Here is a 19057-nt window from a genome sequence, read left to right on the forward strand (position 1 = left end):
GCAGGATGTGGAGAGAAGCATCAACAAAAGCGGCCAAGTTAACCTTGAGAAAGAGTTTACAAGATTTGCATCTTGCCATAGGGTGCTATAACCCAATAAAAAATGAACATATTTTTTTTTTTTTTTTCTTTTTATCAATGTCAAAGAACGTTAGACATTGATAAGAGCAGAACCATAGCCCTGCACAATAAGTAATTTGAAGGAAAAAAAAAAATTCTTCCCTTCACTAGGACAGACATTATAACAAGAACTATTCTATTTTCTCAACAATGTGAAGTTCATTTCCTTAGTTATAAATCAAGATTGATCTACCAAAGTGGCCTTACCAATGACATGTAAGACAATGCGGCCGAATTCCATTACCTGGCTTCTAGCCTTGTGTAATTCATGTATGTTGTCTGAATCAAACAGTTTTTTACCCTCCACCCCACCCCAAAAAAAAAAAAATTAGTTAAATATTGATCCACCAAAATACAAAAACAAGCATGATAGTTAAAAATCGTATTGAGAATCAAACATTCAATGTCATTGGAAAATCTTTCCACAATGGAACAATGGGGGCCTCTAGGTAAGCTCCTGGAAGAAACTTCTGGACTCCCGGAAGTAAGCACATCAAAAAATGAAGTGAAGAAGGAAACCAAAGAGTGAGATAGAGAGGATAGAGGGGATAGAGTGGGAATTAGATGGAAAAGAAGGGATTGAAAGTTGAAAAACAAAAAACCCAGAGAACTGATCGACGGGACGTGTAGCAGTTTACACCCATATACATGAGGTTATAGCTGCACTGATTTGAATAGCATCCAATGTCCTCACAGTTATATTATTAATTACTTTAGGTAGCCATAAATTTGGTTCAAATAAAGAAGAATAAAAAAGGAACCACACCCCAGTAAGTGATCTTCTCTTTTCTCTTCTCAAAGACTCCTGCAGTACCCAGTGACTCCCCAGTCTCCTATCTAGGAGCTATTAACCATTATTATTTGGCCCTACGAGCCTAAAACCTCCACCCAAAGCCTCATAAAATGTCGCATGATCTGAGATCGATGCAGAAGAAGATTTGAAGCAGACGTGAGACGACCGACAAACAGTGCAAACCAGAGAAAGAGAGAGAGAGAGTTTGGATTTTGAAACATCGGAACCCTAAAAGCTAAGCCTGCCCAAGACTAGAGGAGAGAGCCTGCAGAGCCGTGTCAGCACCGGACTGCTAACCAGTTAGCTCTGGAGAGATGGTAAAACACACGTGTTTTCACCATTTCCTTCTTTGACCCTTCTTGGGTTTTTGTTTTCTTTCTGAGTTTCTGTTCCGACTAACCATAGCTTCCTTCCTGAGTCATGAAGGAAAGACTTGAAAGAGTGAAAGAACCAGTTGGTTTGAAGCGTTTTCTGATTTTTGGGAGTTTTTATTTCACTGGTCGAGATGGATCGCTAGGGTAAAACACACCTCGCAGGGTACCAATTAACAGTCTCTAACACTGACTTCCCTAACTACAAACCTCTCAGATCTTATCCGTACGCCAATCGGACTTGCACTATACACCACGCAAAAGCCAAAACTTGCTCTTCTGTTTGCTTTTCTCTCTAGCTTTCCATTTTCAGCAACAACCATGTTCGGAACCCTCTAGGCTGAGATTTGAGACTCTCTCTCTAGATTTTTCTAGGTCCTTCAGATCTTCCCAACGACTAAACATGTTCAGATCCTTTATTGGGTAAGAGAGAGAGAGAGAGAGAGAGAGAAAGAGAGAGAGAGAGAGAACCTGAGGATAATATCCGTATAGGGCCATGAGTGAGAGTACTAAGCTGAGCTTCGACCCTTCGCATGAACTCCATGGCCTCTTGTATAGGCCTCATCAGCTCCTCCCTATACTTCACCAGCATATCGTAATAGGCTTCCTGCAATATTGTTAACACCTAAAATGGTCAATTTTTAATCTCTGAAATTTCTATAATTAAGAAGGAAAAAGTTTTTCGACTTTAGCCCTTCAAATGATGAGTGGGTAGAAACCAATTCATACACTTGAGCGGAGAAAGACCACTTATTTCAATAATTTTATTATCAATTAAAAAGAGATTACCATGAATTGATCTAGTTCCGGGTCTGTTGAAGAGTCTCTGCAAATTACGTATGATCGTTGCCGCGTTTCAAACTCCCGATGAACAGCCGTAAGCCTAGCCACCACTTCAGGTGGAGCTCCTATCTGTTTTCACCATTACCAATCAAACAAAGTAGTGAGCCCTTCTTCTCATATATAACTTTAATTCCCTGTGTGTGTTTGGGTGGGTAGGGTCAAGGTTAAGTGAGTAGTAGTGGAAGTAGTACCTTTTGACATTCCATGTAAGCTTCCAATAAGTTTGAATACTGAGGGTGAGCAACGATCTTAGCCTTAATAGCCTCAGCTTCGCTTGAGCTCCCATTTCCTCCTCCTTTACCAGCTGATGGGTAGTGAAATTCCTGATTAGGTTGAGAACCAGTACCTTCAGTCTTCACGATCGGAGAAGCCTCAGAAGGAAAACACTCACCAGATTGATGATGATGATGATGATGATGATGATGATGATGGAAAGCGTTCATCGGCAGGTGGGCATGGTGGGTATGCTGCTGATGCTGATCTATCACGTTAGAGGAGGAACTCCTACTTCTCCCATACACTGAAGAATCGGGTGCAAGAACAAGAGGAGCTCCTCCTCCTCCTCCATATAAAAAACTCCCCCTTGTACTACTCGTATTGTTATTCTCACTCACATGATTATTATAACCCTCCATAAGTCACCAAACAAGGAAAGAAAAAGCAGCTCTCACTGTGTCCGTTGGGTGGTGGTGGTGTTGCACCGGAGCTTCTTCAGCATAGTTTGTAGCGCAGCCGGACGTGGTGCTTCGTAAGTCTCCCGCCGGGTACCGGCGACGGCTCCGTGTCTGTGTGAGTGACAAGACGCTCTTTCAAGGGAATTAAAATATATATTTGTCCTACAAGAGAGAAAAAGGCAAAGAACCCACAAGTAGGAGATAAGGCTATGAATCTCTCTCTCTCTCTCTCTCTCCTATCTTTTTCACGGACAATATTGATTGATTTTCACCGTTTCACCAGATGTTTCTTTTTCAACAAATCATAAAGATACATCAAATACAATAGTTACACAGTAGGACTATAGGGTTGGGGACTTAGGCCGTTTGGTAATGTTTTTAGGAATCTGCCGTTTTTGCACTTAGAAATGATAAAAATGAAACAAAAAGCATTTAATAAAACTGTATCATTTTATTTATTTTTAGAAATAAAAATTAAAATTTTTATTTATTTATAGTTCAAGAAATGATTTAGACGAAACAAGTAGAGAGTTATTTCTGAAAACGACTTGTGATATCGACTTTCAGAAATATGATTTATCAAATATTTTCAATTCTACTTCTATTTCTAGAAATAGAAATTTATATTTTTATTATTTTTATTAAAAAATAATAAAAATATTATCAAACGGACCCTTGAATTGATTGGTGAGAAATGACATATGTATCTATTATTTACATCAACATTTATGAAGGAGATGGAACTGTTTTCATAATGATCCTGTGAGTCCAACAAATATTTATAAAGAGAGGTACCGTAGGACAATCAAACTACAGTTTGGTCTAGAGAATGAAGTATTTTAAATACCCTTAACATTTAACATAGTATTATTATTGTTATTATTAATTATATGTTATATATAGTATTATATAACATATAATTTGATTGATGGAAAGAAATTGGACCCTACCCATCAGTACACTTGTCAAATTTATTACCAGGCAATTTAATCTGTCTTCCTGATTCTGATGGGATGGCCAAAAATTGATTGAAATCTCTATAGAATCCACATTGAAAGCTAACTTTGAAGTTTAAAAGATCAGAGAAACAGATTAATCTTGCATTCTTGCTATAGGTTTAGTTTCACTTTTGTTCATGTGGTGCTCTAGTACAATGTATCTTAGCCTCACGGTGCTCGACAGTTCTCATGTACAGTGTCTGAAATTGGGATGAAGGAAAGGGTTCCTAAAGAAAATCTCTGCTGTTTGAAGAAGAAGAAGAAGCATAGGAGAGTGACAAATGAGCGATTTACTGTTATTTCAACTGCTTCTTCCTGATGTCTAAAGGCTAGCTCAGAGAATTTAGGTATATGTGACTTCGAGATGATACTCGTGATCCTGAAATTGACCAAGAACCTTAGATCTATGGATACATAGCCATGTTATGGCCTAGTGGCTGGGATATTTATTAGGAGGAAAAGGGGTTTTTGGCAAAATCCCCCTGTTTAGCAGGTATAGGAAGAATACCTAGTTAGCAAACCTTTTTTTTTTTTGGATGAAATGCAAACCTATTTGTGCCCCATAAGAAGGTTGATGTGGTTATTCCTCTTTGAGCGAGATTATTGCACCATTGTGTGGAGTAATGGAAGAGCTGGCAAAGGCACCAATTAGCATGTGGGTCAAGGAGTAGGGTGGTCTTTCCATTTTCGCTTGTGTTTGGGAATGGCATATAAGATACAATCAAGAGCATTTTTTTTCCCCTTCTTTTTAATATAAAAAAAATTATTAAAAGGATAAAATGATTTCAAAATCCTTAATGAGGTTGAGAGCTTACAAAGCATCACCATGACTGCCCATTTATGGGCTATAGGCATCTCACCGGTTGTTTTCTTAACAAAATATAGACTCCAGATTCTCCGTAAGCTTAGATAAAAAAGAAGTGAAAAAAAAAATAGGGAAAAAGAACACTCCCAAGGCCATTTTCACACATTCCCTTGCTTGAGTCATTTTAAGGTTTCTATCAAATTTTTTTTCTTTCCTAACAGGTCAAATTATATTAAAATGAAGAAAAAAATATAATAAGAAAAAAAAAATAAAAAACAATACAACCTTGAGAAGTGAGTCTCCACCTTCGTCATTACCATCAGCAGGAACTGACAATCACTATCTCATAAGCCTATATTTAGGTTTTGACATTGCAACTCTTGCCAGCTCATCAGAGATATGTCTAGGCGAGGTAACTATTAGAGATGAAATTTTAATTTTGTTGCTTCTTTCGCCAAAAAAAATCATTCTTTCAAACTACAACATGCTCCCAACCCTACTCTTTTGCTCCTTGCAATCCTTGGTATATTCCTCGTAATTCTAACTCTTGCGAAATCCATACAAAACCATTATTCATGTATGCTACAACAAAGTGAGTGAAATAGCTAGCAAAAGAGAAACCCGGCCAGTAGCTTCATGGATGTGGTTATTTCTACAACTTGATAAAGAGGGCATAATTTGGAATGGAACATGTCAAAGTTCACAAAGTAATTTAATAAAATATCATTGTGTATAAGCATGTATCTCTGTGTATGGGTATGAGATGCTATTAGTACTCTAATTAGTTACTATACACTCTTTCATAGTTATGCTTTTTTGAAATTTTTCTTTTACCACTTGACAGATTCTATTTAGACTATAATTTGATAAGTGAACAAAGTGTATTGGGTCTACCAAGCCAAAAAAATCAGCACCATATAAAATACCATAAGGCAAAACTAATTGGCAGTTTAGAAATTTTTCCTAGGTCCATCACACCTCCTACCATTTTTTTTTTATTTTTTTTTATTTTTATTATAAAGAGGTCAAATGTTCCTCTTTGGATAGAGGCACTCAAACTATCATCTTGCTCTTCTTGCTTCCAATGATAAGGATCTTATTCATCAATATACTAATTCATTTTTCTTCTTTTATCTATGTAGCATCAGTTTTATTGCATTATAGGAGTTTTTTTTTTTTTTTTCATTTTTTTTTTAATAGGGCAAAAGATCTTTTACATGCCAACCTACTTATATCAAATATACCAAGATGATGGGACAATTCCAATCATTTGAGGGATAGGTTACCTAAAATTTAATCATATGTCTCCTTATCTATTGATATTTTCATGATATTATCAACCATCCACTTGATAACTATTTAGAAAAATTATATATATATATATATATATTTTTTTTTTTTAATTATTTATCAAAATGACTTTTAGAGTTTATTTTGCTTTGTCAGCTCCATATTGAGTTGGTTACTTCTTTTTTTTTTAACATAAAAGGTTATAATAATCGAACCTCAGAAAAGAAGGAAGAATTACAAGAGTCTAAAAGCAAAGTATAGGAAACAAAGGGAGGTGGGGTAAGATACTAAAACACAAAGTGGTGATGACTAGGCCCCAAAACTAGTAAAAATATCAGCAATAGAATTTGCTCGGCAAAGAACATAGAACAAAAATTTGAGTCCCACCATAAATTTTCAAGCAGTAGATTCTAAGGCCATCTAATAAGGCTGACCTAGGTACACCATGTAGGATACATTAGTACCTAACTATTAAGGGTCGTTACCCACAAAATTCGATCCTAACCTTTGGAATTTTGGCACAAAAAGGTCACCCACAAAAATCGAATTCAGCCATTTTCTCTAGCCAACCGATCCTTTTACCATTGCTAAAGCATTTGTGGGATGTCTAACCACTACAAAATTTATTACTCGATATTTGATCATAATCCAATCACATGTCAAGTAAAATCATGTTTTTTTTTTTCTTCCCCTTGTTTCTGGTTTTTCTCTTATGCTCACGATCATGGTTTCAAGTATCAGTATCGTATCGAACGTATTATATCAGTATCAACTGAGACCGATCCCCAATCCCTGACCATTCCAGATCGTTTATCTATATCGTAATAACAGTAAAAAAAAAAAAACATATTTTTTTCTAAAAAGCAAGGGGCAAAAATAATCGATACACAGCGATCCTCTCCAATCCCCATCCGCAGAGATCGATACCAGTACCGATACCGAAAACTAAATCCATGCCCAAGATCCAACATAACATGTTCAGATTGGTGCATGAGCTAATTAAGAAATCATCTTATTTAAAATGAATTTTGAAAGAAGAGGTTATAATCATAATTTCTTTGCTAAAGGAAAGTAAAATTTTAATTTTTTATATATTTATAAAAAAATACCATTCAATTGGAAACTGGTTAAAAACGCCGATTTTTATCATTTTTCACAGAAAATACAAAATGGTTTAATGGCAGAGAGAGCAAAATGTCTTGGAAAATTGAACCTTTCAAGAGAAAGAACAAATCCTGCAGCTTTCATTGGGTATCTCCATTTGTACTTAGTAGTGTCAATGAGAATTCTACTGCTGGCCTAAATTCATTTAACTGCACATCTAGGAAGAGCAAACTTTGTTTTGAGTTATCACCGTTCCCATTTCAAAGAAAAGAGCACGTGAGAGATTCAATCTTTTAATGGTGATATTAGGCAGCTCAAATGCTCTGGCCCAATATAAATTAGAGGCTTCTATGCATGACTTAATGAATGAGCTTCAGTTTACTTTTCCAAAGTGGTAACCTTTACAAATCCTATCAAGGATAGGAGACAACGGTTGGTAGGAAATTTTGAAGATATCAAAGGGAGCCCCATATATGTAACAAGAAGGCTCCTAAAAAGAAGCCCGAGATATCTCTTAGTTTTATTTTATTTTATTTTATTTTATTGGTAGAAGTCAACAAAATATATTAAAGAAAGAAATAAAGGTGATGTACAAATATATATTTAACATCCAGGCATACCTAGACAAATGAAAACAAAAAATCACAGATTCATCGACTCCACTGCAATATTGCCATCAGCAGGAAAAATAAAAATCACAAATTGAGAAGAATTCTACCTTCGACATTGCCAATAGCAATCACTCAAACACAATAAGACAAAAGAAGCTAAATTGTTTAGATCAAAATTTGGCCTTTGCCAGGCATCCCAGTTGATGTCAGAAGAAACAAAATTTCAACAAGAAGTCCAAACCCAAGACTCAAGTGATCTTTCACCAATAACAAACAGTGTGTTATCCTCCATGTGATTGATTCTAAGAAAGAGGAAAAGTGATTCCATTGTTGCCGAAAATCCATATGATAGAGCAACTAAGCATTGAGGTCACCACAACTTGTGAGTCACACTCAATCCACACTCACCCAGTGTTTAAATCCCTTGCGATTTTGATTTCAACAAAATAAAGCAGAAAACTCAATCTTGAAGTTAGACATGATACCAAGAGGGCTAGCAAAACATGTCATAACAATACCAGATTTATGGTGAAATACACCACCAGCATCTGATGCTTTAGGGTTTCCAAGAGAGCAACCATCAATATTAAGTATAATCTATCCAGGGATAGGATTCACCCACCTCATCTCCACAATAGAAGAAAAAACCGATGACATCTTTATCTTAAGTTTCAATCATCTAGATAAGAGAAAGTCTTCCACCGTTCTTTAGAATCAAAATAGCTGTCTCCTTAATATCATCAAGAACTCTTAAAATAAATAACGATGGTTTCCTCTGCCCCTCAAATCTTTTGTTATTTCTCTCATACCAATATGATAGGCGACAATAAAAAATCTAGCTAACCAAGACGCCTTCAGTGGCAACACACTAGCTTTCGAGGACCACCATTATCCAACTCATTTATTGAATTAGGGAAGGCTACCCAACATTATAAAATTGTTGAAAATCCAGCCATGTATCCCTTGCAACTACACATTCAATAAAAACATGGAATATGCTCTCCTAGTTGTTATAACATAACTCACATCTTGATGCCAAAAGGACCCCCTTCCATGCCACCATCTCATCAGCAGGAAGTCTTGAATGCACTAATATAATTTATGGCATGGTGGTAAGAGACCTTAAGGAGGCGAACCTGAAATTGAAAGGGGTAGTCTAATCAACTTCATATCTTGTTTGTTGCAGAAGATTGGGGCTACAAGTTATGCCGGAAAACCCAAGAAACATGCTTGAGATTTTTTTTTTTTTGCAATCTTAAGTTGATTGTGTGAAATTAAATGTAGATGGTTGTTCTTTGGGTAACCAAGGACGAGCATGTACGGGAGGAATCCTTCAAGATGATATGGGCAACACTCTCGACTCTTTTAAGATCTTAATTGGCATTCAATCAAATTATTTTGCAGAATTCTACAATTTGTTGAAAGGTATAAGTCATGCTATGGCATGCTATGGCTCTTCAAGTGAGTGCTTTGTGGATTGAATCAGATTATGTGGTGGTTGTGTCACTTGTGCAAACAAAAATCATTCCCTGGTTTGCTAAGCTGGATTGGGTTTATTTGCAGCCATTTTTAAGATCCATCACCTGGAAGATAATGCATTGCTATAGGGAGGTTAATCTCATTGTGGACTTTCTTGCTAAAGACGTAGAACAAAGGGGAATATCTACTTTAATGAGTGTATTTCCTTGTCACATCATGGAGGAATATATTATGATATAATGTCAAGACCAAGATATAGGTTTTGTAGATAGCGGCGAAGGGCGCCTACTAATGGCAATACCAAAGGTAGGACCCCCTACTTCTTTTATAATAGCTTGTAATTGGTTTTGGTTGAGTTTCGCTCTTTTTTGTTTCTGATATTTTTAATACAAATCTAATCTTCTAGCAAGAAAAAAAAAAAAAAAAAAAAAGAGGATGTCTTGAATGCTTAAAACGCTAATCGAACAATGAGATTTTGGGCTGATAAAATTTTAGTAGTACTAAATTTACCATGCAGGCATTACTTTGTCTGCAAGAGGATAGAGGATAATCGTGGGAAAGTCCAAGACCGATTTCGAATAAAGTCTGCATCTTTTAGAGTAAACCTAATAAAATGTGACCTTTGCAGACCAAAATAATCAACAAGAGACTTGTTTCCCACCCATCTATCAAACAAAAAATCAATAGAAGAACCATCTTCAATAATCTAAATAAATGATGAATAAGCTTGAGATCCAAACACTTACTCAAAGGCTTAAGGACATTTTGATTCACCCTAAACTAGAGGCTTCTAGAGAGACCCTCCATAGTGATGGAAAAGATGAGGGGAGAAAGATCGCACCCTTGACTAAGCCCCAACTTTGGCTCAAAGTTCCCATAGAATACCATTGTAAGGACCAAAAGGTAAACGAAAGAATGCATTTACTGACCCAACTACTAAACATGGGAGAAACTATAATGCAATTAATATAGTCCGAGCAAATGGAGCCAAAGACTTCATGAATATCAAGCTTGAGGATGGCACAGGGGGTTCATCTTTCTATCAAATCCACAAGTAATCTATTGGCAAAGAGAATATTATCCTAAATGTCTCTATCCGTTTCAATTTGTTAGCAAGGATTTTTGTGATAAATTTGTAAAGGAGGTTGCTGATGCGAATAGACTTGAAAACCGAAACCCTAAAGACATCATCAACCTAAGGAATAAGGTAGAGCTAAAAAATAAATCAATCAAGTCATTTCTAATGATATCCGAACTGAGAAATAACACCTCATGCTGAAATCATCATTAGGATATCAGGGGCTTTAAGAGCTCTATGGTGTTCTTCCATTCATTTTTTTACTATGGTGCAAAATTTTACATTTTACGTTTATATTACAATCCAGGACCCATAATATCCAAACGTGAGAATATCATACACAATTATGCATACACCCCACACAAGACACTGTTCTTAACTATAACTTGAGGATTTTTAAATGGGCTATTTGAACAGGAGAGACCCATTTGGCAATGAAAATTTTGTGGGAAATAAATAAAAAAAAAAAAAAAAAAAGAGAATCCATTAAACATTGGAAAAATGACTTATTAAAAGGAAATATAAACACTTACGTAAAGTGAAACTCACAACTTCCTTAGATGCCCACCAAAACTTTTACTTTCAAGAAAGAAAAACATAAGTCTTGACCACATAAAATTAGAGATATAATGTCTTAATCAAACAAGATTCAAAACAAATGAATCATGAATAGTAGTATAAAAGAAAAGATTTGGCACAATAGAAGATTTGATAGCTCATATGGTTCTTTAGAGGAAATTGCTAGTAAACTCTCATATAAAATATTAAAAGAATAAAAGAAAGTGGAGGGGGGGGATGATGTGTTGTAGCCAAGAAGGGAATTATGCAATATAAGGCATTTTTTTTGTAAACAAAGAGGACTTGCCATCAATTTCCTTTTAGGCTATGTTTGGTAACTATAGAAGAAAAAAAAAGAAAAAAGAATCTAGAAAATAAAATAAATGGTGAAAAAAATTTTTAAAAAAAAATTAATTTTAAGAGAGAGAGAAACACATAGGAAATCATTGTATAATAATTTATCTTTTGTCTTATTATGTTTTCATGTTTTTTACGTGTTTTTGTAATATTTTTTGTTGAGTAATAAAAAAAAAATTCATAATTCTTAAGGAAAATTTTAAATTTCAAAAATTGAATTTTCTCAAAATGAAGACATACCAAGTGTAAGTATAAATTCTTTTAACACTTGAGAATTGTGAAGTTTCCTTTTATTTTTTCTTTTTCTTTTCTTTCCATCACCCAAACACAGCCTTATTCATAAAAGTATTCCCTATGATTTACTCAGTCAGTGAAAAAATGACCATTGGGAAAGAAATGAAAAACCGTCAGTTATCTCAGAGTTTCCCGTCAGAGAAAGTGACAGCAGTAGTAAAGGACGCAGAGGCCAGAAGAGAGGTACCTAGCGAATGTCTTTTCAACGGTAAACAGTTGAAAACCCATTCTGTTTCCTTTTTTTCTTTTTAAATTTGTAATAAAAATCTGAAGTCAGTAACAGTGACCACTGACTACTGATGCTACCTCTACTACTGTCACATGCAAATTGCGATATAATGCAATTGCTCTGGGGCCCACCCCTTATGTCATTGACCACCCTCTTAATTAGACTTTAGGTTGCTCTAATAGTCTGATTTACATAATGATTTATTAATCGGAGAATTACATCTTCCTCCTCCCCTACCCCATAAACACAAATATCAATCACCCTCTACCCAAATAATAATAATAATAATAATTCCTCCACCCCACGGAAAGATCACATATCCCCAATGATTTTTAAGTATGCTCCTCTTCAAAATACCCTTATGATATCTTTCGGATAAATCTAAAGTTTTGCAATTAATAATACAAATCAAAGATACAAAAGTAAAAAAAAAATAACAATCAAAAGTGGCAAAACCATATGATACATCAATCCAGTCTCAATTTTTTGAAGTGATGACCTTAAACTATGAGTAATAGTGCTAGTGAGAAGAGAGTGTCAAAGAATGTGAGAAGGTGTGCATACCAACAATGTGCACATAGTTTATCCTTACATTTATCTCACTTAAGTATAATTGAAAATTCTCAATTTTTCTATTTAACTCATCTTTTTCAAAACTTGGTGATTCGGGTAAGTCATATATTTTTTCTTATTTTTTAAAATCTTGGTTTTGCTCCTTCTCCAATTGAGTTGGGATTAAGACCATGGTTGCTTCACATGTAAGAGAAGGGGGGGTCTAATATCGAAGGCAACAAACAATTTATAAGGTTTTGTTAAATTACAGAACAAACTTATTATATATATATATATATATATATAAAGCTGATTCAGTGAGTTTCATATGACTCAAGAAAAGATGTCAAGTTAATGAAAACTCGAGGTCGACTTGGATAATTTCTTAAATTTCAACTAGTTTTCATAACCCCTAACTAGGTTTTTTGTTTTTCTTTTATTCTACTCGAATCCTTCGCCCAAGTCAAGACCTAAATTTTTCCAATTATGATTGAAAATTAAAATGTTTATTAGTTTCAAATCTTTTATATTATTTTTTCCCTATTTTACACGAAAAAAAAATAAAGGGAAATGGATTCTGCATATATGGTGTCAAAACTTGACTCTTACATACAATAGGGAGCATGGGGTGCATCCTAACTAAAGGATCGAAAGTTGATCTACGTCGATAGATCCGATTTGAATCAACCAATTGAAACCTAAAACTAATCCAAATAATTATCATACGTGACAAGCTCAAGCACTAACTTATTAATATTCAAGCATTCATGGTATAAGGTAATAGCCTGACATTCGTCCAATTGAGACTGATCGAATAATTGATCATTTATAGCCTGATTAATCTGCTGTTTACGATCATTTAACCTAATCATAATCCATTTATGACCCGTATAAGGATTATTTGTAGCCCAATTAATCAACTAACCTGATTAGTTGATTTTTTTCTTGGGTGGGGGTTTGTTTTGTATTGCCTTTATGAGACGAGAAATTAAGAGCTGGCGGCATGGACAACCACCAAAAAAAGTATTGTATGGAAGGTAGAGAGAGACGCGTCATTCAAACGTCCAATCTTTCACCCTTTGGTCAGCTGCCTTACCCCTGCTGTGCGGGAAGACTTGAAAAGGGCCCACAATCGTTAAATACCCCCGGGATTCCCGCGCTAAACAATGGGGTCCACTCAGAATCTTAGGATGGGTCCCGCAAATCAACTTTTTTATGAAAACGGACTAGACGTTCTACTCAGACAGTTTTTGCCCTACCAATTACCACCAACACAACCACTGATTCGGTCATTGCTCCTGCCTCAGTGCTGATGTGAGATGAGAGAAACCAGAATGCCAAGGATTTCATTATCGGTATCGTATCGGCCGAAAGAAAGATACCGATATTGATCCTGATTGGATCAGATTGGTGCCCATCCTTTACTGTTAAAAAAATGTATATTTTTTTACAGTTTTACCGCTAAAATAATACTGATAATTCTTTTGGATCAGTCATGTATCCATATCGGTCTTGGCCTGTACTGAAATGATGAGACCAATACAGCTGATTCGATACTAATACTTAGAACTATTGACAGTGCTATGACTTCCCCATAAATTATATGTGAGGGACTATAAAGCCTTCACATGTGCTAAAGCCACAATAAAAGGACACAAAAGTGCATTAGGGGGTGGGGGATGTCATTTCACTCTGTACAGTGTTTAGGCATAAGCATTACATCCTTTCAAGTTTTATATAGGGAGAAAGAACCTTGCCCGCTTGGAAAATATGTGTTGGTAGTTGAGTTTCAAAACGGCATATGTTCTTCTATATTCACTCACCATTTTCGTCCATCTATATGGCATTGATAAAAGGGTCAAGAGCCTTGAGCATGTATGATCTTTCCCCACAATTTTGTTACTAATTATTCAACATTTTTTTTAAAAATAGCAATTTAAATTAATTTTTTTCCAACTAAATGGAGTTGAATACATGGATTCTTTTTATTCAATTAACTCTATTCAAAATCATGCTTGATACTGGTCCTAACTAATGCATGTTATCACTGCTTTTCCTAGTAGGCCTATCCCTGGCTCTTTTTCCTTCTTCAAACTAAATCAAATCAACTTTTGCATGGGAGTATTTAAAGGGGAGGTTTGGATATTTTCATCACTTTATACAACTTCTTGCAATCTATCATGTATTGGAGCTACTTCCAAATTTTCTTTAATTTGTTCATTTTTTGTTTTATATATTTTACCACTTATCATCTCAACATTTTCATTTCTACTACTTTGTTGGGATTTCTTTGTATGTAATTTTTTTTGCTGCCCAACTTTCAACTCCATATATGGTTTTTTTTTCTTAGAAATATTGAATATTTTGAATTTATTTTCTAATTTAATTTTATTTGACACATTTTATTTTTATTTTTCACTAAGTTGAATGAAAGGGGATGTTAGTCGTCCCCACTATTTGTGAAATTTCCAATTAATCTTAATTTCCCATTTGATAAAAATGTTTTCTATAAATAAATAAATAAATAAAATTTGATTCTACACAATAGAAAATTTGAAGAATCTACACCCATCTCATTGGTTCCGATCATTATATTTTTTTTTGGCGGTCAATGTCATTGTGAAAATTACAACCATAAAAGTTAAAATTCACCATGGGATTGAACTTAAGCAAAATTCACAAGGTATTAATGGTAGGTAATTAGCGATTGATAGGCATGACTACATGAGTAATTCTATATAATAGAGTATCTTCCATCTATCTCATTCAACAACAATTAGCCCAATAAAAATATGTAACAAAGGTAAAGGTTAAAACATGGTTTAAAGTGATATGATCAATTATGCAAATGTAGCCAACCTCTTATATAAAAGGGTAATTTACAGCGCCACCCCTTGTAAATTGTCACAATTATAAGAACACCCCCTCTATTTCACCAAATTAGACTCAGACCCCAAACTGTCAGTTGTTGTTAAATGAGGAGTTGAAATGACTATTGTACCCTTTTGACTAAAACACACGTCTAATTGGACTTTTACTCAATTCCCTCTTCTTCTTCCTCATTCATTGTTGCAATCGAGGGCATGAGAACGAGCTCGTTTGGTGGCCATCAGAATTGGTGATGGAATTCGCTCATATCGCCTTTGACTTTGGCCAGAATCTTGCCGTCGGAATCGGTGGTGTTCCAAGCCTCCAAGCCATTTTCTCTGTTCCAAGCCTCCAACGAGCAATCATCTTTCTAAATCTAAAAAAGAAAATCTTTAGAGCGCTGGTTTGAGTGGTTTCAAGCTCTTTTACTAGGAAAAAAAATGGTTTCATTCGAGGGCTTTACCAAAAAGAAAAAAAGGCACATCGCCTTCATTGTGAAGAAACCACAACAGTCGTCGAACGGTTATGCCGTTACGGGTTAGCTCACTCCTCTCTCCTTCTCTTTAGCATTTTTCCATTAACAAAGCTCTGTCCACTACCTATCCCTTTTAAACTCATCATTGCATCAAATCCTCTCTCTTCTAGCCACATTTTGCATCTCCTGTTTCTGTTTGAATTCTCATATTTAATTTCAACAAATGAACCTAAAAAACACGAAAGACAGAACAAATTAGAGATCATCGTTAACTAAAACTGAAACACAGATTCATGATAACCTAAATAAGGAAAAATTGAGAAAAAACGAGTGAAATGAAACTGAATTTGAATCCGATTTAGACAACTCATAAGGAGAATAAAAGGAGAATTCAAAATGATTTCTCTAATTACAATTAAAAAGAAGAATCAGTCACCGGCTAATTGCCCCACCACCCAACTTCTTCCCCAACGTCGCTTTCTTCCAGGCTTAGGTTGTAGACACATTAATTTCCCCTTCTTCCCTCCTTCCAACCCTCCTTTCTCTCTTGTTTTCACCCCCTGATCAATGCCTAAAAAACGCAGAGAAGGGTTGTTACTGTTTAGGTGAAAGATGAAGCTTTCGTTGTTGCAGCAGCAGAACTGCAATACCCGCCGAAACAACAGTTTTAGAGCAAATGGACTTTTGGAGTTTGCAATTGAGGGACCTTTTAAATCGCCGGCGGCTCTCTTCTGGTTGGTACTTTATGGGCTTTGCTGCCTCATCAGCCTTGTCATGGGTTTTAGGTTATCTCATCTCATCATCTTCATACTCTTCTCCACCAAAAATATTACCTACCCCTTCGTCTCTAGTCAACTCTACACCACTACACGTCTGCTTGAGGTTTGCGTTGTGTGGATGGGACTGGAGGGAACGTCGGGGTACTGGTTTTGAAAGAATAAAACGAGAGAGAGAGAGAGAGAGATTAGGGGTTATATTACCTACTTCACCTTTCGTAAGGGTATTTTAGTATTTAAAAAAATATATAAGAGCTGACATCAGCATATAAGGTATATTCTTTAACAGTGATTGACGATAGAGGGTTTGAGTCTAATTTGATGAAATAGATGAGGTATTCTTACAATTGTGACATTATAAATTATCCTATATAAAATGATGGATGTTAGGGTGGCTTCTTCTATAGCTTTTCACAACTATAGACATGCTTTTGACACAAAGAACATAATATATATTGAAATTCCAAATATGAGAAGGATGGGGTTGCTTTAATACCTTGACTGATCAAATGTTTGACACATCATTTGGATAAAAAGTGGGCGAATTTTACGAAGTTCACTTGGCCTTTTGAAACTTTTATAACTGTTTAACTTTGGACTCATTTTAATTTGTTTCAATCTGAAAATTTATTTTGTGAAATAGGCAAGTCCTCTATCAAAAAAAAAAAAAAAATTTTTTTTTTTTTGGTAGCTCTCAATCACATTTATATATCCTCATGTATATTTATGTTTGCCTTCCAGTATCGAGTGATTTATTTATTTATTTTTATTTTTATTTTTTGAATTCAAAGGTTACCAGGTCAAGCAAGACCCACTAAGGGGCCAGGACATAGGCCTTGTCCCATAAAAATGGTGACATCAATAATCTGATCATATTATGACTAAATTCTTCTTCTTCTTCTTCTTCTTATTATTATTTTAATCTTACGTAGCTTACAAGGTTTTCTCTGTCAAAGAGCCCATGTTATGTGGTCAAATAGATCAATTAGCTAACAATGGGGGTCTGCTAAGTGAGCAAAAATCAATAAAGTAGAACGACAATACGACAAAAATATTTGAGAAAGAAGAAAGTTTCCTTCATCGATAGTGAAGAAAATCAAAAGATCATAATTATTTCTCCGGTTACACGAAGTCGTCCTTGCCCTTAAGAGTTTCATCCAATGACAATGAAGGTAGGCAATTCGTGTAGCTCTTATCAAAAAAGAAAAAAAAATGGTGAAGAAAAACTTGGGAAATAATGTAGATTCAATTCATAGAATCAATTCTCTATATAAAATCATGATTTCACTTTGATCTATTGCCATCAGCAGAAAAGCATTGAGATCTTAGATATAATCAGGACTCAAGAGAATCTGAATCCAGGTTTACCCATAGCATCTCATTTAATATCTGAAATAGAGAAGCCTGGCAGAGTAACCCAATCAAATGATAAGCCAATAGCGGCAGCATGTTTTGCCATCTCATCTGCCATAGTGTTCACTTCTCGAAAACAGTGATGAATGCTCCATCTAATAGAGTTTAAAAATTCCAAGGTCCTCATCTATCGTTGTTTGAATTTCCATGGAATTAAGCAATTCGATAAACACCACACCACAACCCTGGAGTCACACTCAATTTGACACCAGTATAGATTCAAATTCTGAGCAACCCTTATAGCTTCAAAGAAAGCAGCAAATTCAACATCAAAATTTGTTGCCACACCAATAAAAACTGCAAAACTCATCCGGACCGCCCCCCCTTCATTCCTAACAACTCCACCAGCCTCTACATTTCCTGGATTGCCTAGAGAACATCCATCATATTAATCTTGCTGCAACTGATGGGAGGGAAATCCAAGAAGATTTTCGTGATTTTCTTAGATTTTGGCTTTTCTCTTGTCAAGTTCAACGATGCAGAGATCATCAACTCCTTCATCGACATAATCCCCACTAGAATTATCCTCGACACATCCTGCAGAGCCAAAATTATAGCTTTCACAACCAAGCCAGCCTCTCTACTATTGTTATCATAACTCCTGCGATTTCACTTTGAGGTATTATTGGATAATCCTTTATTCCCCCAACCCCCTTTGTAGATATAAGATAATTTTTTACTCATTGGAATCTTTTTGCACGATAGTATTACCAATCATTACTCCCCTTATTTACTCACCATTTGCTATTTAAGTGGAGATCGTGGCAGTGGGTTGCTTCGTTAGTCTCCCTGAGAATTATTTGAGGTGTGCGTAAGCTGGCTCGGACACCTTGGTTAACAAGAAAAGGAAAGAAAAAGAATACCCTCACAACCTTGGTCCAAAATGTCCTAAAAAACACGTCACTCACCATGGTTGTGCCTACTAGAAATCCTTCGGCATTCCTTCACCCTTCAATACAATATTAGCCTACTAATTCATGAACTCTACTTGTTTTTCAGTAAAATGTTGAAAGAATATGTGTAACTAGTGTTTTTGGGTACATGGGATTTGTATAACTGGTTAAGTAAAGCAAGCTAGATACATCTTAAAGGCTTTATAAAAATACAATGTATTTAATCAGTTAACAAAAACCAGTGGAGTTCACTAGTTATTAAGACAGTACAAGCCCTCAACCACTTTCCTAATCTTTACTATACTTTTTATCTGCTCTCTATATAACTGTTTTATATTATGGGAAAAGGACACTTTTCTTCTTAAATACTATATATATACACATCACCATTTTAGTTATACCATATGGAGTTTTAAAAAATTTTGTTCTTTGAATAAAAATTCATTCATGGGTCTTGCCTTTTGAAGTGTTTTACAT

General features: G+C 35.3%; 1 protein-coding gene across 2 annotated transcripts in view; it reads right to left on the reverse strand.

The window, feature by feature from the left end:
* The window catches only part of LOC122083464 (homeotic protein knotted-1-like), a 14073-nt gene extending 11050 nt beyond the window's left edge, over window positions 1-3023 (reverse strand). Inside the window, exons 1-4 of one of the 2 annotated variants that reach the window (XM_042651282.1) lie at window positions 2518-3022; window positions 2318-2430; window positions 2073-2195; window positions 1755-1890 (exon numbers count right to left, since the gene is read on the reverse strand). In XM_042651282.1, the coding sequence (XP_042507216.1) occupies window positions 1755-1890; window positions 2073-2195; window positions 2318-2430; window positions 2518-2761 (616 nt within the window). In that variant the 5' untranslated portion in view covers window positions 2762-3022. Of the gene's footprint in view, window positions 1-1754; window positions 1891-2072; window positions 2196-2317 lie in introns of both variants that reach the window. The other variant, XM_042651281.1, reaches the window with a different exon arrangement.
* Between the last annotated feature and the right edge of the window lie 16034 nt (window positions 3024-19057).

This window comes from Macadamia integrifolia, chromosome 7, assembly GCF_013358625.1.
Source record: "Macadamia integrifolia cultivar HAES 741 chromosome 7, SCU_Mint_v3, whole genome shotgun sequence".
NCBI lineage: Eukaryota > Viridiplantae > Streptophyta > Magnoliopsida > Proteales > Proteaceae > Macadamia > Macadamia integrifolia.